The 24,941-nt window shown below is 35.0% G+C and overlaps 1 protein-coding gene across 2 annotated transcripts in view; it reads left to right on the forward strand.

Moving 5' to 3' along the window:
- The window catches only part of URI1 (URI1 prefoldin like chaperone), a 54,358-nt gene that overhangs the window by 15,644 nt on the left and 13,773 nt on the right, over nt 1-24,941 (forward strand). Inside the window, exons 2-4 of one of the 2 annotated variants that reach the window (XM_069457049.1) lie at nt 2,888-2,922; nt 16,937-17,015; nt 18,031-18,166. In XM_069457049.1, the coding sequence (XP_069313150.1) occupies nt 2,888-2,922; nt 16,937-17,015; nt 18,031-18,166 (250 nt within the window). The remainder of the gene's footprint in view (nt 1-2,887; nt 2,923-16,936; nt 17,016-18,030; nt 18,167-24,941) is intronic. The other variant, XM_069457050.1, reaches the window with a different exon arrangement.

A 24,941-nucleotide genomic window follows, 5' to 3' on the forward strand; every position in this document is an offset into this window, starting at 1 on the left:
TATACCACTGTTGTTATTCACAGGTTAAAAACGGTTTTGTGTTGTAAAGAAAGTGTACCATATAATTTTGTTTCGTAGCTCCTGGGTTGTTAGTAAAGACTGTTAATGGTAGATTGTATCTTACAAAGTGGTAAATCGGCTCATAGTCTTTTTTGTTTACTGTGGACTTATTGCTGTACTACTGCATAAGTACATATTTTATTTATAAATTGTTGACTGTACGTACAATCATTATATTAAAGAATTTACTAGTTCATTTATTTTAATAGTTGAAGCCTAGAAACCAATTCTTTCTATAAAAATGATAAAATAAGGCATTTTCTTTAGGGGTAATGTTTGCATGTTTTGGCAGATTTGTCTTAAAAAACAAACTAGGGCTCACTACCTTATGGTCACTGTATTTAATACTTAAAAGGAATTAATCTGAGTCCTCTTTCAGGAGAAGTAAGATTATTTGGAGTACTCTAACTTTTAGGAAAAATAAATGGTGTTTTTTTTTTTTTTCTTTTAAATAACCAAAGTACATTCAACTTTGAATCATAAGATTTTTCCCGCTCCTAAAATTTTCCTTGGACGCTAAGTTACAGAAATTTACTAATTTTTTCTTTTGAATAACTTATTGTAAAAGAGAAGAAAACAAACAAACAAACAAAACCCTCAAAATATAAATAAATACAACTGCTTGGGTTCAGATGTTTTTTGAAAGTAGGTGGACCTTAAATCACATGAACAAAGGAAAGAGTAGACAAACCATCAGAAGGCTGTCCCGCGTGGTTTCAGCCCTGCCTCTTTACTTTCCCCTTATTTCTGATTTCCAAAATATCACTTCCCTAGTCTACATTTGGGGACAGTGCTTAACTGAACTCTCTGATGTTCTAAACTCTAAATGTAAGGCAGTATTTTGGTAGTGAAAATTTCTCTTGTAAATTATGAAATGGGTTTTTGTTGTTGGTCTATCCTTGAATATCTGCTCCTAGGGAGACCATTTTAGGAAAGAACAGGGCTGGGGCTGGGGAGGATGGCTAGAACAGAGTGGAGGTGGGCTGGGGAGTGATGGCAGGAACACACGCCACTCCACCACCGACCGGTTTCTTAAACATAAAAAGCATATGTGCCAAATTTACATATTTACTAATTAAAAAGGCTTCCTGGAAACATGAAGTAGACTATCTTCTATAACCTTTAACACTGTCACTAATGGATATAGCTTAGAAAATTTCATCGAAGGTCCTTTAAATAATGTAAGTGATTATGAATATGTAACTAGTTAATATGCAGCTACGAAAGGATTATCGTGTGGAGGTTAATGAACATTCTGCTCTTACGGTTTGCAGGGCTTTTCTTTTTGTGCTTTTGGCTCACTTCATGCTTGGAAACACATGCGTGGGGATTGGAAAACATCCTGACTGTTTTTGGGTCTCATCTTTTAATGGGGTTGTTAAATAGGAACTTATAAAAAGGATTTCATGAAGGTTTTTTTTTTTCTTTTTCAATTTACATTTAATTCTATTTGTCTATTTTATAATGACTGCCAAATCAGAAACAGTGAAATGGACTGATGTAGTTTTAGCTTGGCTCTTCCAGATGTAAAGTCAGTGCTCTATTATATATTTCCACTGTTATTAAGTGTTGCTGTGTGATTGATACTTACTGAGAGATCTTCATTCTAAAACGGACTTTTTGTGCTGAGTTAATGTGTAGTATGGTTGGGCATCTGATTACAGCATGTATTTTTTTGGTATGGGATTGCTGCCTTAGTATTTAAATGTCCCAGAGGAGGACATTTATTTCAGGAATTAAATGTTATAATAGAGAAATTTAGTGACAGATTGAAAAAAGAAAATCTTATAATTTTTGGGTGAGACATTGAGTGTGTACAAGAGGCAATGTTGGTGTTTAGAACAGTGAAGTGGAGCAGTGTGTTGCAAGCCAGATAATGCTGCTGTCTTTTCCACATGGCCTCATATTAAACATTTTGGTTTTTATCCTTTAGTTTCTCTGTCTCCAAAATGGTGCAGTGTTATTCTAGATTGGTGTTTAAAATTTTTATTGATAGGTAATTTAAAAGTAGATAATTAACAATCTTTGAAAATAGTGTTAATTTTAAAATTGCCATTCAAAAATAGTGTTATTTTTTTAAATTACATTTTCCCTTATTAACTAGCGTTCTTATTTGTTTCCTGAGCATATTGAGGCTCTACTGAAATATCTCTAAGGAAACAAATAACTTTTGTGCTTAATTTCATTGTTTTAGTATTATAAACATAGTTTAAACTGGCTGTGAAGTGCTTACAAATTTTATCATAATTCACTGGGGAACAAATGAGCTGTTCAGAGCATCTCTTTATCCCAAGTATTTCTTCTTGAAAATGTAGTAGAAAAATATCACTGAATTCATTTTTTAATGCGTCAGAATAAAAATTACAGGTGAAAACATTTGGAGATATACTGACAAAATAAAATATTTTCACTACTGTCTTTTTTTTTTTTTACTCATGAAACGTGGATGTTACATTGGTTTCTTGTTATTTATTACATTTGCGTATTCTGCAAAATATGTAACATTGAAAACAGGTCTGTAGATTGTACAAAATACTAGTTATCTTATATCATATGTCACCTAATAGTTATGAAGCGGGTTTTGTACCAAAGTATGAATCAGAAAGCTGTAATTTGTTCTGCAGTTATCAGCCTGCATTAGAGGGTTATGATAAAGTGTGCTGCTTAAAAACTAACATTCACATCTCTGTGCATTTGACAAATAAAAATGTATACTGAGATGCTATTAAATCTGTAAAGCCACTGCTTTAGTTTTCAGATGCACTGATTTTATAGCTCTGTGTGCATAGCCCTGTTTTTCATGAGTAGTTATCTGTTTCCATGACAGGTGGTCACTAACTGCCAAGAGAAAATCCAGCATTGGTGAGTGAAAGATGGTTTTATTACACTTCTGAAATACTGATTTGGTAACCTATTTGTATTTAAATAATATGTGTGCAGTTTTTATGTGTATGTGACCAGTAATTGAATTCTTCTAGTAATCTCCATTTTGAATGCCTTTCATACTAATTTATATTGTCTTTCATCCTTTTCTGAATTACATGTTTCCTGATTTCCTGAAGTTGTGTCACTATTTGTGTTTATTCTAATTGCCTTCTTTTTTCTTTAAAAAATTAGAATAATATTAATATCATTATGAAGTAGAGACAGTCATTTTTGAACCTAATCATAAAGAGCTCTATTTTGGGAATATTTCTTATATTTGTAGTAGAAAAATAATTGGAATCAGCTATTTTAAAATAATGATGGAAATATGGCACAGAAACATTTTCCCAAAGTTTGAAAAATCAAATATCCTACATTTCACGGCAAGCTTTCTAGATTGCACTTTTTGAAAGGAAATATCTATTTTAATGTGCTAATCTACAGTTAATAAGACAGTGCTTGGTAAATAACCTTTCTTTTAGCTTCTGAGGAAAACACTCGATTTAATGATGAATAAAATCTTATGAGTTGTCAGGAGGTATAGCTGTTGATCTTATAGATATCAAATTACAATATATCCATGCTGTGTTTACGAAGATTTTACTGAGAGAACAACAGGAGCTGTCTTGATTATTGTCTGCAGGGTTATTGCAAAATCATGGTAACTGCCCCTTTAGTGGTGAGATTAAACCTTCGGTTATACACCATCAAGCATATAATATTTTAAATTTATTTTAAGAGGCTTTTTCTTCATGCCTGAGAGATCTCCAAGGAAATAATTTATAGTTAGTATATATCAAATGTTTTTTGGTTTAAATGCACATAGGCTGCAAGCAGTGGATAAGAGTGAAAATCGGTATAATCTGTACACATCATCTTATTAAATTTTGACTATTGGCTTGCAGAAAAATAATCTAAAACTAGTAATATTCACTTTGTAAATAAAAATTCGGGACTTCATTAATTTTCAATAAGTGCAACATTGCAGTTGCATCCTGGTAGTGTGAGTCTGTCAGCATTTCCATAACGGACCATTCCCTTTTCGTTATACATTCAGTTCAGGATAAAACTTGAAATTCAAGTCCTTGGCCAAAGATTTTTTTCCTCTGCAAATTTGGCCAAAGTGGTTCATTTTACCATTAATTCTCAGGGGAAGTTTTATTAATGTGGACTTATATCTACTGGTTTTGGTAAGGAGTTCAGGAAATTAGAAAAGGTTGTATTCACTCAGGACAGAGACTGTTTATACAAATGTGTGAATAATAACTTGCTTTTGGTTTGTTTGTAAGGTTCTTTCCTTTTTAGAGAATTCTTTAAGGATGGGCCATGTTTTTATCCTTTAATCCACAGCCCCTCCTGTTTGGCACAAAATGGGTGCTTAATAAATGTTTGAATAAATGAAGACCAAATATATGGCTGTATTACATTGTAGTTTACAAATACTGTGATAGCGCATGCGTCTGGTGAGCAGTGACAGAAATGTGACATTTACTTTCCAGTTTTCTAAAACCTTCCAAACTATGGAAGCTTAACATATTTGCCTCCACATATCTTAAATAATATAGTACCTTAACTGTACATTAAAAAATTAAAATCTTTTCAGGTTAAAATTTGCGTTTTCCTCTGAGCCATTTCTGATATGTCCTAGGAAACAGGCTTTTCTGTTTGCTTTTTAATGAGGATCTATACATGGTATCATATTGCTGAAATCTGAACCGCCAGTAAACCCATCAATTTATTATATTCAAAAATTGAAACCAAAGTGTCTCCATTCCGCCAGGAAGTTGCTATTTGGGAGCATCATGGAATTCTTATGATACTTTTGTATTCTCTTAATTCCTCAAACAATGATTGATTTCCTCCCATATGCCAGTGTTGTGCTGCTGTTTAGAATTGAGAAACTCTGCCGTGGAGGAATTCACAGACACTAAACAGAGAAATCACAATAATTTTGTGCTGTTTGCAGAGATATGAAGCAAGTACAGAGCGAGTTTAGAGGCTGGAGCCTCTTAAGGGTGTCTCTCACACTACTATGAAAAGCATGCTGCTTTTTTTTTTTTTTTTTTTTTTTGAGACAGAGTCTCACTCTGTTGCCCAGGCTAGAGTGCCACGGTTGTCAGCCTAGCTCACAGCAACCTCAAACTCCTGGGCTCAAGCGATCCTCCTGCCTCAGCCTCCCCTGTAGCTGAGACTACAGGCATGCACCACCACGCCCAGCTAATTTTTTCTATTTTTAGTTGCCTGGCTAATTTTTTCTTTTCTTATTTATTTATTTATTTTTTTAGTAGAGTTGGGTCTCACTCTTGCTCAGGTCTCGAACTCCTAACCTCAAGCTGTCCTCCCACCTTGGCCTCCCAGAGGGCTAGGATTACAGGCGTGAGCCACTGCCCTGGCCAGCATGCTGCTTTTCATCCTTTAACCCTCGGTGTTAGCCTAGTCTAAAATATAATTCCTGAGGCTAAGCTCCATACCAATATAATAAGGAAGAACAAAATATATGATTTTAAAAGTACATTCTTATGCTGGTGTTGTTTATGCTTGTTTGTGGAATTTTAAAGGAATTTTTTAATTAAAGGGATAAGTAATGTATATTCTTGGTTCAGAAACAGTCTAAATTGTTTTTGGTTTTTTTTTTTTTAAATGTAGGAGAGGAAGTAAAAATATTTGTAGAAAAGTAGGAGTGAAAATGGTCTGGGACCAGAGGCTCTGCCCTAAAAAAAGTCTGTTCTGGAAAAGTAATTGAAGTCCCAGTACTTTGGTGAACTAGGGCACTTATTTTTTTTTTTTTTTTTTTTGAGACAGAGTCTCGCTTTGTTGCCCGGGCTAGAGTGAGTGCCGTGGCGTCAGTCTAGCTCACAGCAACCTCAAACTACTGGGCTTAAGCGATCCTACTGTCTCAGCCTCCCGAGTAGCTGGGACTACAGGCATGCGCCACCATGCCCGGCTAATTTTTTTTTGTATATATATATTTTAGTTGTCCATATAATTTCTTTCTATTTTTAGTAGAGACGGGGTCTCGCTCTTGCTCAGGCTGGTCTCGAACTCCTGACCTCGAGCGATCCACCCGCCTCGGCCTCCCAGAGTGCTAGGATTACAGGCGTGAGCCACCGCGCCCGGCCTAGGGCACTTATAATATTTGTTTTTTTTTTTTTGTTTTTTTTTTTTTTTTTTGAGACAGAGTCTCACTCTGTTGCCCAGGCTAGAGTGAGTGCCGTGGCGTCAGCCTAGCTCACAGCAACCTCAAACTCCTGAGCTCAAGCGATCCTACTGTCTCAGCCTCCCAAGTAGCTGGGACTACAGGCATGCACCACCATGCCCAGCTAATTTTTTCTATATATATATATTTTGTTAGCTGTCCATATAATTTCTTTCTATTTTTAGTAGAGATGGGGGTCTCGCTCTTGCTCAGGCTGGTCTCGAACTCCTGAGCTCAAACGATCCGCCCACCTCGGCCTCCCAGAGTGCTAGGATTACAGGCATGAGCCACCACGCCCGGCCTAATATTTGTTTAGTTAATAACAGATAAAAAGAAAACATTCAAGCCTAATAGATGAGAATTTGTACAACATAGTTTTAGCGCTAATAGTTGTTTTCAATTTAGTGAGGATTTAAAAAAAATTGAATACAATTTTTTTCTTTATAATAATACCTTTTACTTAACTGAGGAAACAAGGTATTATAAAACCCATATACTATTTTCTCCTTAAAATATGAATATACTTTCCACTCTTTGGCCCACTGGCAGTGGATTATTCTGTTTATGGATTATTTGTAATTTTTTAGCTTTTCAATTCTTCTTTAAAGAGCATGGAATTTGGAGTCAGAAACCTACATTTGAATCCTGTCATTTACTAACTTTGTGGCTTGAATCATTTGGCTAAGAGTCTCAGGTTTTTTTTTTTTTTTTTTTTTTTTTGTAAAGTGATGATACTACTATTCATACTTAACTCACAGGGTTGTTAGTGAAGATGAAATGAGGTAATGACTATAGAGTGAACACCCAGCCTGGCACTCAGTAAGTATTGATAGTAGCTCATACATTTTCTTTGACAATTTTAATTGTCAGATGAATAAAGAAAAAAAAAGCCAGTGCTCTGTAAATGTTTGTGAATATTTTGTATTCACGCCATTATCATCTTTTATCTTGATGGAGAGAGTTGGCTTTCTGAGCCTTATTGTTACAGCTTTACGTTAATCTTTTTGAATAACTTTCTGTTATGAAGAATTTCAGACAAGAAGTGACAGAGTTGCATAGTGAACCTTCGTGTACCGTCAGTCAGCTTCAGTAATTATCAGCTCATGGTTTTATCTAAACTGTTGCATTTCAGTATCCCATGCCATCATCTACCCCCACCTCCATTTATTTTGAAATGAATCTAGATTGTATCATTCCATCTGGAAATACTACAGTATATATCTTTAAGAGATAAAAAGTCTCTATATTAACTTTTCAAGATTTAAATAAAAATTTTTTAATTAGAGAATATATTTACATGTTTCAAAATTTAAGAGTTACAAAAGGATGTAAATGATGTGTGGTTTCCCCCTACACTTGCCCCCTAATTCTCAGTTCTCTTTTCTGGAGGCAAATGTTTTTACTGGTTTCTCAACAAATCTTTTCAGAAATGGTTTGCATAAGGTAGGTATATTTGTATGTGGGTGTATTCATCCACATGCTTATTCTGTTTCCATCTTTTTGGACAAAAATGAAATCAGGACTGTACTTTGTTCATTTAATATTATACCTTGGAGATTGTTCTCGATCGTTAATTAACTTATTCTTTACTTCATTCCCATAAGTTTCATTGTGTGTCAGATGTCTAACTTTTAGGATTACCAAATAAGATTCAGAACTGGCCGGGCGCGGTGGCTCACGCCTGTAATCCTAGCACTCTGGGAGGCCGAGGTGGGTGGATCGCTCGAGGTCAGGAGTTCGAGACCAGCCTGAGCAAGAGCGAGACCCCGTCTCTACTAAAAATAGAAAGAAATTATATGGACAACTAAAAATATATATAGAAAAAATTAGCCGGGCATGGTGGCACATGCCTGTAGTCCCAGCTACTCAGGAGGCTGAGGCAGGAGGATCCCTTAAGCCGAGGAGTTTGAGGTTGCTGTGAGCTAGGCTGACGCCACGGCACTCACTCTAGCCTGGGCAACAAAGCGAGACTCTGTCTCAAAAAAAAAAAAAGAAGAAAAAGATTCAGAACTAATTTTTTAAATAAGTGATTGCCACACTACTGAGAGCATGGCTCTGCAGCCCAAAATATATCTTTGCTAAGATAGATGACATAGCCATTGTTTTATTGCTCCCTAGTAGAATGTGTGGCTGAAAACAGCCACCGTTTCCCTGTGCATGATTGTGTGGGTGAACGTGTGTTAGGGCTACTCACTTGTGTCGTTCTCTGCCAGTCTCGTCCAGGCTCCCTCGCTGGGTTGTAGCCACTTGGTGGGCGAGTCAGCTTGGGCTGTCCAAAGTGGCCTCGGTTCCAAGTCTGGTGGCTGGTGCTGGCCGTCAGCCAGACTTCTCTGTTCACGCAAGAATGGAAGCCGCAAGGCCACGTTGTGTTGGTCAGAGGGACTCAGAAAGCCAGCTCAGATTCAAAGGTGGGAAGACAGCCCCCACCTGTTGATAGGAGGCGTGACAAAGAATTTAAGGTCATTTTTAATGCATTACCAGTGACTTCTATTGATGAATATGTCCCACAAAAAGTAGCCTCCTTGCTTTGTGTTGACTTGTGAGAACTGAATGAAATAGTGTGTGCAGTGCCTGGCACATAGAAATCATCTGTATGTTAGGCATCATTCGTGATCATGAATTGTATGTATGTGAGCTACAAAAATTTATTTTCTTGCTTTAAGTCATTTTAAAAGGATTTTTAGTAAAGATATCTATGAAATTACACGAAGTAGACTTAAACGGAAATATAGAAAAAGATACTTTATTTTGTTAAAATGTTTAATTTTGGAAAGATTAGGTTTAAGTGTAGGCAAAAAATTTCTGAAATGCTTTGGCATGTGAGTTTTGAGAAGGAATTCTGAAGCAAATACTTGAAATTTGTTAGTTTTCAATGGAAACTGGACAGAAAATATTGTTTTGAGGAAAAGAGTAACAGGTTTCTATCATAGTTTTTGTTTGTTTTGTATAGGCAGGATCTGACTCCTGGCTGGCCTCAAGCAATCCTCCCTCCTCGGCCTCCCAAAGTGCTGCTATTACAGGCATGAACCACTGTGCTTGGCCCTCTGTTATAGTTAATAGTCAAAGTATATAGTAGGAAATAACCAAGAAAGCATACCTGAGTAGGCAAAAATCACAGCTGAAGATTTGATTTTCTTTTTTTAAAAAATTCCTCTTTCGTATTACTCAATCAGGATGGAGATTTATATTTTATAATCTGTCTGATGTTTTTGAGAGATTCTTTGCCCACAACAGCACTGAACATAACAATCTTGTGGTTTACTGTATATTTTTCATGAATACCCGAAACAGTGTTTTCTCAAGTTACCTTCATACGCCTATATAAAATTTTATTTTATTATGTATAATCTGTGAAATATTGATCTGCATACCTTTAAGACTTACAAGAAATATCTGTGATGATGACTTTAATTTTCAGTGTTAGGTAAACTTGGAAACTGTATTTTTCAGAGTCCCCATTTTACTGACCACAGTTTTCAGTCACTGTTTTGTGTAGGGCTTTCTATATTCTGTTGGGGCTTTTTCTTTATGGTTTTTTTTTTTCCCTTTCCCTCAAGTGAAACAGGGAGCAACTTTCTTCCTGGAGATTTTACATTCTTTTGTTGTTGGAGTTTCTGCAGTTATTGGTCAAAGTCTTGTTATGAGCTAGGGAGAGGAATCATATATACAAATCCCTTTCTCTGTCATTTTTTGTTTCTGCATAGTTGTTTTTTTTTTTTTCTTTTTTCTTTAATGTTTGATGTTTTAGTACATGGATTGCGGGTTAAGTAAGTTTTGGAATTTTTGTGTGTGATGTTTCAAAGCAAATTAAGAGATGCCAAACAAAGACACAAAAAAATTTCAAGTTGAATGTTACATTTTAAGAATTTTTTTTTTTAAATTTGAATTAGGTTTTTAAATTTTTATTCTGAATATAAAATTAATATATGCTTAGGTATAGAAAGGTTGAAATAAGAAAAAAGTAAAGATAAATTTACTCACCATGCTGAAGAGAAGCTAATTCTTTCTTCCCTCTCTGTTTGTAAACATTTTCTTTTAGTTTCAGCTTAATTATATATGTGTATTTATGTCACTGAAGTCAAACTGTAAATGCTTTTTTCTTTTCTGTTTCTTTTAAAGGCTTGATGATTTTTGACTTGTAATTAGAATCTATTACTTATAGGAGTCCCCAAGCTTTTGTGTCATGTTTGTGGAAGCAACCAAACTAGTTTAATATTTACTACATTTCTGAAAATAAAAGGAAAATTGTGTTATAGGAAGTTTGTCCCCCAAAGAGTTTAAACTATTCTTAAAAGCTCCCTAATTATACATCATCATTTAGAATATAGTCTTTGATGATGATGATGTATTTTCAGTGTCCATATAGTTTGCTTGGTTCACAATTTCCCATGAGCAGCTCAAGTCCAGTGAGCGTCTGACCGAGGCTGAGGATCTGCTTTGGCACCCCTCATGACTTTTCACCTCTGTCTCACTGTGTTAGGTACGAAAACTACACTTCTTTGCACTTTGGGTTTTTAAATTTCCCATTCCTTTTTTTATAAAATAAGAGCAACGTGCAACTTTCAAGCACAAAAGAGCACTATGTAAGGATGAAGGTGTGACCGTCACAGGTGCTGTCACAGGTGCAGTGCGTGGCTGGGAGGTGGATCACTCAGGTCACTCAGCGATGATCCTGAGTGCTTGTTCCTGTTGAGAGAAATAGAAGTCCAAGGGGGGTGGGGTCAGTGTGTGACTTAGGAAAATGTAGGCTATAGAAAAAATTGAGGCATGCCTATAATTTAGTTTTTACTAATTCATCTTGAACTCATGACCAAATTGGTGCAGGCTTTCTAATTTTTCTTTTTATTTAAAAATTTAAAACATTTTAAATTGACAATAATTGTACATATTCATAGGGTACCATACAATGTATGGTGATCAGATCAGGGTAATTAGTATATCCATCATTTTAAACATTTATCTTTTTTTAAATGTTGGAAACATTCAATATCTTTCTAGCTATTTGAAGCTATATGTTATTGTTAACTATAGTCATCCTACAGTGGTCTAGAACACTACATCTTAGTCCTCCCATCTAACTGTAATATTGTGTCCTTTAACAAATCTCTCCCTCTCTTTCCCTTCCTCCTGCCCTTCCCAGCCTCTTTTTTCTATTTATTTTTAAGTCAATTGAGTTAAAGACAATTTTGAAGATTTTAAATATTTGGTGGGTTCAAAACCAGGATTGCTATTTTTCACTGTTATAAAACCTTTTGACAGAAACTTTAACCTAGAGAGATCTATGAGTGGGCCTCTATTGAAACTATATGTAAAATATTGGTCCTTTTTCTCAGGAAAAAGTCTAGAGATTTTCCGGTTTCTCATAGGGATCAGTGACCTAAAAGGGTTTCAAACCACTACTGTAATTAAGAAAATACACAAAAAGTTTGCTTTTCTTTAAAATATACTTGAGAAATAAAGTATAGAAAATCTAAATTGAAGTAGCAAAACCTGTGAATTACGTATGGTGAGATTTGAATAGAAACTGGCACAAACATTCAAAGCTTAAATCAGTTATAAATTCACATCTTTTCTAAAAGTTTCCTTCCTTTGATTTATTATAGGAATCAGTTGTAGAAAATTTGGAAAATAAAAAGAACATAAAAATTATCTATAAACTCATCACCCAAAATTAACTGATGTAGGCACTTTGGGATATTTCTTTCAAACTTAGGCTTTGTTTTTATGTAATTTTTAAGCTTTGAGTTCACATCTCATTTTATTCCTAGAGCAAAAGATTAGTAACGAATGAAGATACTAATAACTGACGAGTCCAAGTCACGTATGTGTGGTTGTTGTATGTAGAGAGGTCACTAGGACAGAGTCCACTGTCTGGCTTTATTGTGTGTGTCCACTCCACTCTGTTTCACTGTTGAAAAGATGTAGTAGAATGTGAACTGCATCTGTCTCTTTGGATAATTTTGTTTCATTGACTTTTAAAAAATTACAAGTTTTTATATTTAGGTTAATCTTGGTATCTATTTCTGATAATAAAAAAATTTCTGATGGACTCATAAAGAACATGGATTACTTCATTAGCATCTTCTGATAACATAAATTCCTTGGTATAATAGAGCTGTAAAAAGGAATATGCCATCATACTGCCTGAATTTTTGGTAGGTTTCAGTTATCTTATCATCTAATGTTACTAAGTATTTTGCCTTGGCCATTTAGAAAAAATGTCTAATGCTATTGAATTAATGCAAATACATTTAAATTTTTGATGAGGAGTGTTATCCTTCCCACAAAAAACACAGCAATGTAGATTCTTCTTTCTGGAATGTTTTTATTTTTTAATATAACTTTCACAATTCGTGTAGACTGTTTAAAAGTAAACAGGAAAAAAATCATCATTCTTTGCTTTGGTAACTGAAGGATGTCTCTCATTACCTGTATATAATCATGCCTGAACTTGTAATATTCCCCAATTTTCTTAATTTTAGGGGAAAAATCTAGGCATCCTTTAAGCCAGTGGATCTTTTATTTATTTATTTATTTATTTTTTTGTTGAGACAGAGTCTCACTTTGTTGCCCAGGCTAGAGTGAGTGCCGTGGCGTCAGCTTAGCTCACAGCAACCTCAGACTCCTCGGCTTAAGCGATCCTACTGCCTCAGGCTCCCGAGTAGCTGGGACTACAGGCATGCGCCACTATGCCCGGCTAATTTTTTCTATATAGATTTTTAGTTGTCCATATAATTTCTTTCTATTTTTAGTAGAGACGGGGTCTCGCTCTTGCTCAGGCTGGTCTCGAACTCCTGACCTCGAGCGATCCACCCGCCTCGGCCTCCCAGAGTGCTAGGAAGGCCAGTGGATCTTTGACAAAGATGCATTGCTCCCCCCTAAAAAAACCAAAAAACAAAAGACATGCTCTATTTGAATGATGTTCCCTGCAGTGCATGGCAGAAGGCTTGGTTGCGGAGGAGGGGCCTAGTAAATAGTGAATTGAACTGAAACAAGGCTTTCCCGGATGCTTAATGGGAAGTTCTAGTGTGGGTGTGGTGGACTAAAAGTCACTTCTAAAGAAGGTCGTATATTTACTCATATATAGTCTAGAATCTTTGGGTTTTACCATTTCTTAAAAAATAAAAAAATTCTTTGCCCCAGATTGTCTGAGATATTAATGTAAAGCTGCTTTTCTTTTCTCCCTTTTAGGCATCTTATGGTGTTTTCTGCTTTTCTGTTTAGGATGTTAGGTAAAGGGAAAGAGAATGATAGGAATTTTTTTTTCTAAAAAATAAAACAATTGCTATAAAGTTAGTATTTTCTGCCTATTCATCCCACTTTAAAGTGAAATTAGCAAAATATTATTTTAATCTAATTTGTTTTATCTGTTTACTATTTAAAGCTTAGAATCTTTATCAGTTACCTCAAACACTGTATGTAGAACTTATTTTTTTTCTTTACAAAGATTTCTATCTTTGGCAGTTGCATTTAAGAGGATTAAAAATACGGAGTTTCCTTTACCTGCCCCCTTCCATTTTAGACTATTCTGTTACGAAAATTTTTAAACATACAGGAGAGTGATCACCAGCTATACTTCAATTCATTAATCCATTGCATTTCAAAGTTGTAGACATCAGCATACTTCACCCCTAAATACTTGAGCGTGCACCTCATTTAACTTGATTTCTCTCATACTTTTTACAATTTTTTTGAAAATAAGGTGTTTCATATGGTATATGTCCTGATCTCAATTTTTTAAGGTTAAAGCTCACTTTAACCTTAGTTGTATTCTGTCCTTCATAGCTTTTTACTTTTCTTAAACAAAAATGCTTCTCAGAAGGCTTATAGCAATGATTAGCAAGATTCAGCAGAAGGTTGTAAAAGTTTCTTATAAGCCTTATGCTGCTGCTTTAGTTTTAGTTTTTTATAGGGAATCTTGCATGGTGCGAATTAAATCTTATTTACTGGATAAAGTTTTAAAATTAAGAATTGAAGGCTGAACTTAAATTTATAAGAATCAAATGTGGTAAAGCCAAACAAGCAGGTCTGTGTGTTGTTATAAGTAGGGTTGAGAGGTTTATCCTAACTATATCTGGGTTTTGTTTTCCATTTGAAAAAAACATTGTTAAGCAATTATAATACCTCTTTTGATTACTATATTTCAGTGTGACAGCAGCGTCCCCAAAATTAATTATATGTTTCTAAGCAATAAAATAGGAAAAAATCTGTTCAAATTTTGGTGCAAATCAAGGCCCCCTACTTATCTTTTGTATACATTAGTTCTTAGAATAACTTTTGTATTTTCTGTTAGATAGGCTTTGTGATCTTAAATGGAATTATTTAAGCCCTAAATATTAGAGGGACTGTTTGGAGATCACTCTTTGACTAAGTGCTTAGTCCTGGACATTTTGACTAGTGCAGCCTTTAGAGAGAGTTAGTTCCTCAAGCCCTTCCCAAGAGACACTGCTTGATTCCTGCACGCCTCCTTTCAAAAGGATTGCTGCATGGGCTGCATTTTAAATGATCTTCCCCTTTATTTTGTATTTTTAGAAAATAATTCAAAATTTAGAAATAGCAGCTCTAATCTTAATTTATGCTCCAGTATGTCCACGTTTTTGTTCTAGAGAGAATTATTAATACATTTTAAACTGAATATACTTGGAGTACTGACATTGATTGATCTCTGGTATTACCTGTGGTCGAACCTACTGTTCTTTTAATGTATAAAAGAGATGTTTTGTTAGGAAATTTTTTTCCTAGTTACTAAAACAGGGCGTATTGTGCTGTAAGTGCTAACCTTAATACTAGCTTCTTAACAGTTACAGAAATATTTAGATATCTATGCTGATAATAGTTCTTGAGCATTTGCACAATTTCTTATCTGAAACATACCAATTAACAGTATTCCATATTTAATAACGAGTGTTTTGTGTGTGTAGACACTGTACCAGATCAGTCCTTCATAGCCACTATCCCATTTATTGCTCACATTAACCGTGTCTCCAGAGCCCCTAAATGTACTGTCTTTCAGTAAGTCATGCTGTTTGTATCAAATTGAATGAATTTAACATAGTGGAATCTTAGTGGATAATAATCTTTTTTGAATATTTTAGAATTGGTATTTTTGATACTTCATGGAAAAAAATGGAACCAATGTAGTAGATGTTCAGTAGTAGCCAGTGTGTTAAACCTTTTATTTAATTCTCTTGAACCTATGAGATGGTTAGGTATTATTGCACTTTTACCATTGATAATAAGACTAGGATAAATTTGGGTAAATTGAGTAACAGAGCTGGGATTCACCCTCTAGTCTGACTTCAAAGCCATGTTCTTTCTGATACATAGCCCTGTGCACGACTTTTTGGGGGGAAGTGCAGGGGGAAGGCGTTTTATCCATATAAAATGTATCTAGAATGATGATTTTTGCCTTACACAGAATAAAGGGCATTTTATGTTTATTTGTAGAAAAGGATTTTTGGGGGAAAGTTTATAAAACGCACTTACACACTAGAAAATGAGAAAACTTGCTTGAAAGAATACAGTTCAAAAGACCTAGGTAGATTAGATTCATCTGGCCTCATCTTGATGTAGGAGATCTGGTTTCTCTTCCATGTGTGGTAAGAGCAAAATGTTGACTGGTGACATTTACTACAGGAATGTTTTTAGGATAAATTATATGTGTGAAATTCCTTGAGATCTTAGGACTAAATGAGATAGATTTTTATTATGGTACTGTTGCTTCAGGGGAGCTAAGGAGTAAACTGAAACCGATTCTATGGTGTTTATAGTGCAGTCATTTTGTATCTGGAGAGCGATTATCAACATTGCAGTTTGTCCTAATTTCAATTTGACAAAGTCTACATGTTCTTGTAAATTACTTGCTGAGTTGGTGAGTTTTTGTTATTTTTAAAAATTGACAACACCGTCTGCTTACAAGAAATTTTGGTGCTCTGGTTTTGCCCGCAGTCTACTTCCTCGCAGGGAGCTCTTAGGAAACCTAATCTCCAGAGAAGGTTTGGAAATGGGCATCCCGGGGTAGGCTGGGGCCTGGTATCACTCTACACGAAGGGCTGTCATCTCCAGCAGGTGTTAAGGACAGAGCAGGGCTCATCACATGGAAACATGACCATCTCTGCTCCTACAGAATTACATCTTGTGGTTGTTTGGTAGCTCTCTTTTGATATAACGTGAAACAGACTCCAAAGCCAATTTGAAATGCTTTTTGTATCACCTCTACCTAATTTCTTCTACCCCCTGGTTGATTCTCTGTCATGTTAATCACATTAGTATGAATAATTGAAGAGTTGATGACACCACATTTTTCAGCCTAAAGTTTACTGATGAGGACTAAAGCATCTGATCAAATTTCGTGTTCATGATTTCCACTTCACAGCCAGTGTTGATTCACTGAGAAGCTTTATTAAATCTCTTCTTCCTTCATCTTGAGTCCATGCGTCTCTCAAAATATCAGGCCCTCCTCCACTCTCTCCCTTAATTTTCACATTTCATTTAGTCCAGAGGATCTTCTTCCTTAGGAAACACTAATTCTCAAGATACGAGTGTTCTACTTCTAAAAGCCAAAGTCCCCAGAGAGTCTTAATTTTTAATAACAACTTAGCCATTGCTAAACTTTATAAAAACAGGATTTTAAAATTAGAAAAACACTTTAACCTTTAAATTGCTAAAATTAGGTTTTTGATTGGCTTGTTTTATGATACATAGCCTATTGTTGATTTGTGTATTCATTTAGTGTTTGGTGTTTTTTGTCAACAGGAAGAAGGTAGATGATGACTATAATGCCTTGCGAGAAAGACTCAATACCTTGCCTGATAAATTGTCTTATAATATCATGGTATGTTTGCTGTGTTTCTTTTAAAGAAATACATTGTTTCTCATAAACATAGTAACTGTGTGAAATGATACAATGTTTCTTTGCTATATGTGTGTTGGTTCACAAATTGCCGAGCTGATGAATTGTGTCAGAGGTAACTACCATAGCAAAGATTTGTTTGGTTTTGCTTTATACTAATACACGAATTATAGTAATAGTATTTTCTTTTTTTCAGATATATAAAATTATCACTTCCTGGTGACATAAATGACATAAATATTAGCACAAAATTTGACAAATTTCATAAGCAAACTTACTACATTAAAAAACTGTAACTATGACAGAAATGTGGGACTTAGTCACTTCCTGTTAGAGCAGTAATAGGCCACAGTGTTTTATAATTCACAGAATTAAACCCTGGGACATTGATTTTTATATAAAAAGGTGCTGCTAATTTTTGTTTTAATGATATTCTTACCGACATAGTGATGTATTGATGGGCCCTGGGTTAGAATCTTTCATTGCATGAATGTACTTTCTCATGAAGACTTTGCTCTTATATACTAGCCCCCCAGTATTTTGTAAATGTAGCAGGGTATATCCATTAAAGCTATTTGTTTACTAATTCTTGCTTTGAAAAAAGGCTATCTTATTGAAAATAATTTTTAGTTTTCTTTATCAGAAGTATTCTCCATTGACAGTATTTTACTAGTTTGCTTTCATTTAGTTTTACAGATGAATGAAAAGCATAAACAGAATTAGTATTAAGAGTACTGTAAGAGTTATGTGTAAATATGTATGGATTTATTTTCTTGTTTTAACATTGATTTATTAACTTAAAGCAATTTTCTATAGATTTTCTTGGTGAAATTTTAGTATAATGTTAAATTTCTGTGGAGTTGGCATTCTCCCTTGACCAGTGTATTGATAAAAAAAGAACTCAATAAAAATGCAGGGCTTTTAATGCTAAGTGTTTCATAAAATATATTTTTTAGTGTTTTAAGTTTTTGCCTTTTTTCTTTTTTTTAAACAATAGGTACCATTTGGTCCCTTTGCCTTCATGCCGGGAAAACTTGTCCACACTAATGAAGTCACTGTTTTACTTGGGGACAACTGGTTTGCTAAGTGCTCAGCAAAGCAGGCCGTAGGTCTAGTTGAACACCGGAAAGAACGTAGGTACCAATTAAAAACGTTTCTTTGTTGTGCACGTAGCAGTTCACAAATTGCAAAGCTGATGGACTATTTGTTACCAAAAGTACCTTCTGTGATTTCCTGGTCCGGACTGTTTGTGATGTCCTTGGACTGCAGTAATTTGGGTGGAACCAGCAGTAGAGAAGGAGCCGAGGAATGGAGCGTCCGGGTTGGAAAAATCACCCACATTGGTGTCTTTGCAGAAATTACCATGTATAGAAGCCATTGTATGTGATTTATAGGTAGAAGTTGGGAAAACATAAAAATTGGGATCATTTTATACTTTATAATTGGTTTGTTTTAGTTGCTTTTATAGACTTACTTTTCCTCTTAATACTTTAGTACACAGAAGTAATTTATTTTCTGCTTATGAACTAAGAAATAACTGTTTACATGGGTAGACAATTCTTAAAGATGCTCTTTGGTTTGGAAGGAATGATGTTGTCCTTTCATAGAAGAGATCGAGTGTAGACAGGTGCTACCGGAAATGGCACCCTTACACTTTTTAAGTCGTTTGAGGTCTCTGCCTCATTTTACTAGATAATTCTTTACTTTTATTTATCTCTGATATTATTTATTGGTGTATAAATAACCTCAACACAGGCACACACACACATTGCAGTTGGATGAGTTAGCTTGGGTTCTAGCTTAGTTGTATTTTAAAATTAGATTCATTTAATTTCTAATCTGTCATCTTATATGTATAATAGCATATTTAAATTGATAGTACAATATCACCTCTACCTGCTTTTTAACCTTTTAGTTAAATGTGTGTTTGAAAGTAAATTTTGTGAGGATCCTTTTGTATAAATAAGGTCATACTAGATAGAAAACAGCTGAGATTTCCTAAAGCTGGTACTGATTTCACTGATTCACAAGTGGATACTAGTTAGAGAACTTATTTACTCAGTGAAATTCTGGGATCTACATTTGGATAATCTAACTGCAAATCTACTCCTATAAGTTTATAATTGATACATATTTTGATCTTTTGTGACACTAATCAGAATGTTACTATTAGGCCTGTATATAATTTCTGGCAATGATAAATCTTTTGGCTTTGCTACGTTAAAATATGTCATGCATGTTACACAAAAGAGAATAGGCATAATTCTTTCTTAAGGACCTTTCTTAATGGGGAGGCTTCACTTGGGCACCTCTGCTGATAGGGAATGAATTCATGGCCTCTCGAAGTTTGTTCGTGTTGGTTTTCACATTTCAGTGGAGAAATCTCTCGAATCAGTTACAATTAAAATATTAGTGGTAGAGCACTTTTAATACAGTAGAATAGAGTTCTAGGGCAGAGAGATTTTTTGGTAATCACTTTCTCATAGTTAAATATGGTTTTGGAAAGTGACCAAACATGATTTCTGAGATCAATATTTATCTATAGTAATTTTCAAAGTACATATTTATAGGCCTGAGAGCCTGTTATGATAAATAAATTCTATAAAGTTTTATTCACACAGTTTCGTAATAATTTATAACTGAAGAAAATGTTTAGGGATATTGTTGTACTCAGCATTTATTAAGAATAGACACTTTATTTTTCTTAATGCAGAAGAAATAAAGCAAGTTAAATAGTCGTCTGCCTCATGTTCACTGGGGTAACTGGGCGGGGGTGGTGGAGGGAGGTTACTGCATGTCAGGACGGTGGTGAGAATGAGGGACAGCATGGATTTGACAACAGCCACAACAAAAGATTCACAAGAGGTCAGAGGAAGATGATTTCTGTGACTAAGAAGCCAAGCACAGTACTCTTACCCTCTGTACTCATATCTTGCATTTTTTTTTTTACCATTTAATAAGAATATGATCATATTTTTAAAGTTTTTTTAATTTTTAAATTATTGTTAAGTAAAACTGACTTTTTGTTTGGTATATTGTCCTGTGAGTTACGACACAGGTATTAGTTTGTGTAGCCAGCGTCACAGTCAGGACAGAGATTAGAATACGGGACGTCCACAGTCAGGACTGGGGATCACACCAACAAGTCTGTCCTGCCACCCTGTGTGGTTACCCGACCTCTGCCACCGAGGCTTGGAACCCCCGAGCTGTCCTTTTTCAGAATGTCACATAAATGGAATCGTATAGTCTCTTTGAGCCTGGCTGCTTTCACTCAGTGTAATGAATGCTCTGTCGGATGTTCGTTCCTTTTCATGGCTGAGTAGTGTGTGGTTGTGTGTACATCCAGTATGTGCATGGACCACGGCTTTCCTGTTCGCCTGTTGAAGGACTTCTGGGTGTTTCTGTTTTTTGGGCAATTATGAATAGAGTTGCTGTGAGCCTTCATGTGTAGGTTTTTATGTGAACGTAAGTTTTCAGTGCTGTTAGTAAATATCTGCAAGTGAGATTGTTGGGTCATATTAAGTGTATGTTCAATTTTTAAGAAACTACCAGCTGTTTTCCAAAGTGGCTGTGTGGTTTTGTATCTCCACTGGCAGTGTGTGAGAGTTCTGGTAGCTTTGCATCCTCACCAGTTCTTGATGTTGTCCGTTTTAAAATGTTAGCTAATTAAGGTGTATAGTGGTTTTAATTTGCATCATTACCTGATGATGTCGAGCATTGATTTGTATTCTTATTTGCTATCTGTTTTATCTGTTGAAGTCTTTTGCCCATTTCTAAAAATTGGGTTGTATGTTTTAGTACTGTTGAGTTTTGAGAGTTCTTTATATATTCTCAATGTGTCCTTTGTTAAATATGTGATTTGCAAATATTTTCTCCCAGTCTGTATCTTGTCTTTTCATTCTCTTAACAGCATCTTTCCAGAGCAAAAACTTTTACTTTTTAAGTTCACTTTATCACTTTTTTCTTTTATGGATCATGTATTTGGTGTCATATCTAAGAACTCTTTGCACCTTAGGTCTTGAAGATTTTCGCCTATGTTTTCTTCTAAAAGTTTTATAGTTTGACTTTTTACACTTAGATCTGTGATCCGTTTTAAGTTAGTTTTTGTATGATATGTGAGGTGTAGGTCAAGGTTCATTATTTTGCGTATGATTGTCCAATTCTTCCCACACTGATTTCTTTTCCCATTGAATTAACTTTGCACCTTTGTGATAAATGAGTTGGCAGTCAAAACCACATTAGATACCCCACTAGGGTAGCTCTAATAAAAAAGACAAGACAGTAACACATATTGGTGAAAGTGAGGAAAAATTGGAACCCTCATACATTGCTGGGTGGGGAGTGTAAACTGATATAGCCACTTTGGAAAACTATTTGGAACTTTTCCGAAAGTTAAATAGTGAGTTTATACCATGTGATCCAGCAATTGCACACCTAGATAGTATTCTGTCTGAGTGAAATTAAAACATATGTCCACACAAAAACTTGTACATGAATGTTAGTGGCAGCATTTTTCATAACAGCCATAAAGTGGAAACAGCCCACGTCTGTCAGCTAATGAACATACAGTGTCATGTATCTGTGCAGTGGAATGTTGTTTGGCAGTAAAAAGAAATGTATCTTGAAAATATTGTAAGTGAAAGAAGCCAGTCACAAAAGACCATGTACTGTATGATTCCACTTGTATGAAATGTTCAGAATAGGCAAATTTATAGAACGGAAAGTAGATTAGTGGTTGCTTGGAGCTAGGAGGACACAGGGCAGAATGGAAAGTGACTGCTAATGAGTATGGGGATTTTTTTAAGAGTGATGAAAATATAAAAATAAAGATGCGATTGTTGCACAGCTCTGTGAATACACTAAAAACCATTTAATTTCCACTTTAAATAGGCAAAATTGTATGGTGTGTGAATTGTATCTTACTAAAATTGTTAAAAAATGAATTGGCCATATTTGTATAGTTCTATTTTTGGACCATCTGTTCTGTTTCTTTGACCTGTGTGTCTGTCTCTTTGCTAATACCCCCCTGCCTTGGTTACTGCAGCTTTATAGTGTTTCTTAAAATTGGGTAAGTATGAGTCCTCTAATTTGTCCTTCCTTTACGGAATTGTTTTGGCTATTCTAATTCCTTTGCCTTTCCATATACATTTTAGAAACAACTTGTTCATATTTACAAAGAATTCCTGGTAGGATTTTCATTGGAATTATCCTAAATCTGTATATCAGTTTGGGGGAGAATTGACATCTTAACTTACTAAATTTTCAATCTGTAAATACAGTGTATCTCTCTCTTTAGGACTTCTTTGACTTCTTTCCCCAGTGTTTTATGATTTTTAAGCATACAGATTATTTTTAAAGTTAACATTGTATCCTGTAACCTTGCTAAACTCATTTGTTCTTTGAACTTCTTTTGGGTATATTCCATGGAATTTTCTATGTAGACAGTCATGTCTTTTGTCAACAGTGACGATTTTATTATTCTTTCCCAAAATGTAAGCCCTTTATTTATTTATTTATTTTCTTGCCTTTCTGCCCTGTCTAGGACTTGCAGTACAGTATTGAACAGGAGTGGTAAGATAGGCATTCTTGTCTTGTAAGTGATCTTCTGGCAAAAACATTGGGTATTTTACCATTAAGAATAGTGTTAGCTATAGGTTTTTTTTTTTTATTTTAATTGATACCCTCTGTTAGATTAAGGAAGTGTCTCTTTTGTTTATCTTCCTCTAATCTTTGTTATTCCTTCCTTCTGCTACCTTTGGATTTAGTTTACTCTTCTTTTTCCAGTTCCTTAAAGTGTACAGTTAGGTTATTGATTTGAGGTATTTCTTCTTTTTTAATGTACGTGTTAACAGCTATAAATTTGTCTTCTAGCATTGTTTCACTGTGTCCCATAGTTTTGGTATGTTAGGTTTTCATTTCACAGTTTTAATAAATCAGTGTTCATGCTTAGATATGCAATTCCATTTTATTCTTGTACAGGCTTTTATTTGAAGTTAGCTATTTCTTGTTTGTTGCATAGTTTTCTTTATATCTGTCATTAATTTAGTCAAACACTTTTTTTTTTTTTTTTTTTTTTGGTTAGAGATCTCACTGCTGGCATCTTTCATATGATGTCTTGCTTCAGTTTGGACTGGCTGCTATCTTCACCAAAGAGAGCTGTTTTACTGGTGTCTTTTTTACCATTATGCTATGTTTTTGTCTTTTATTTATTCCTTGTTTTTGTTCCCATGGCATCCTCTTTCAGTTTTTCCTTATTTTGTTGGCATATAGCTTTTAGTAACTTTCTGGGAAGGTACATGGGAGGTATATTTTTTGAAGTTTTGTATATCTGAAGTATTGTTTATACTCCTGCTTGGGTAGCTAGACTGTTCAGAATTCTGTTTTTTTTTTTTTTTTTCAGTTTTTCCCTCATAATTTTGAGTACGTTATTCTCTTTTCTGTGTTTAAGTGTTGCTATTAAAATTTTTGATTCTTCCCCTGCCCCCCCCTTTTTTGTAAAATTTTGTGTTTCTTACTGGTCTTTATTCCCCATGATCTGAAATACTATAGTGTTACACCCTGATACCTTGTTCAGTATCTTTTAAAATTGATAGGTGCTGGGTGGGTCCTTTCAGTGTGGAGATTCATGTCCTACAGTTCTGGGAAATTTCCACTATTATTTCTTTCTTTGAAAATTTCCTTTTCTTGTCCATCTGTTATAATTTTTGAAGTGAGTTCTTCTACTTGATCTTTGAAATCATGTATTGATTTTTTAAAAATTTCTGTACATATTTTAATTCCCAGAAGTTCCTTTTTTGTGCTTTGAATGCTCCTTTGTTATAGCATCCTGTTCTTGTTTCATGGATGCAGTGTCTTTGTTTTAGGAATACAGTTTTGTTTTTTTTTTTTATTTCAGCATATTGTGGGGGTACAAAAGTTTAGGTTACGTATATATTGCCCTTCTCCCCCCCCCCCCCCCGTCAGAGCTTCAAACGTGTCCATCCCCTAGACAGTGCACATCGCACTCATTATGTATGTATACACCTGTCCCCTGCCCGCCCCCCACATCTACCCGACACCCGATTAATGTTATTCCTGAATGTGCTCTTAGGTGATGATCAGTGAACAGTTTTTCTTTTAAAGTTTTCTTCTTTATATATTTCCTCTATTTTCCCTTTTTCTTCTTTTCTTTTCTCTCTTTTTTTTTTCCCTTTGGTATTAATGGTGAAGTATTTCTTCAAATGTCTGGTGATCTTTCGCTAACCTAATTAATTCCAATTCATAGAATTAAGCACTGAAGCTCTGTGCATGGGCAAGATTTGTTGACTGGTAGGTTTTTAATAGGGAGTTAAGGTGACAAGCTGATTTTTTTAAATTGAACTGTCTTTAAGTATTAGCAGCTTTTGTGTTAATCAACAGCCGACAAAAGAATTTTCTAATCTTTCTTCTGGGAACCAGGCTGGGGAATCTCAAGGTTCAGAATGTTCACTTGGGATTAGTCCCCCTGATTTCCCTAAGACATTTTCTACTCTATTCTCTCTTCACCCATCCTTACAATCCCTGAAGACCACTCTAGGCTATGAATCTTTTGTTTAGATAAGAAAGGGGAAGTCACCTGGCTGTGTTTTGTAATTTTGGGGTTTTGGAACCTAATCATTCCTTTCAAACTTCCATCCAGATCTTTGTTTTTGGTTTTCCCTTCCTTCAGGAATATTCCCAAGTAGGCTTTTCCAGGTCCTAGAGCCCAAAGTGACTTGCAGCAGCTTTTCTTTGCTACAGTTAGGTTTCAGCTTTTTCTGTTGTGCATATGTGTTATCACTTATGCAGTTGCCAACACTTGGTTGACATCCTTGTCTGTTATTTTCTCCTCTCCAAATATCTTTGTATGGGTTTATGCCTTTAAAAATTCTTTTTCTTAGTTGTTTTATT

The sequence above is a fragment of the Eulemur rufifrons genome, chromosome 24 (assembly GCF_041146395.1).
Source record: "Eulemur rufifrons isolate Redbay chromosome 24, OSU_ERuf_1, whole genome shotgun sequence".
In the NCBI taxonomy this organism is placed as follows: domain Eukaryota; kingdom Metazoa; phylum Chordata; class Mammalia; order Primates; family Lemuridae; genus Eulemur; species Eulemur rufifrons.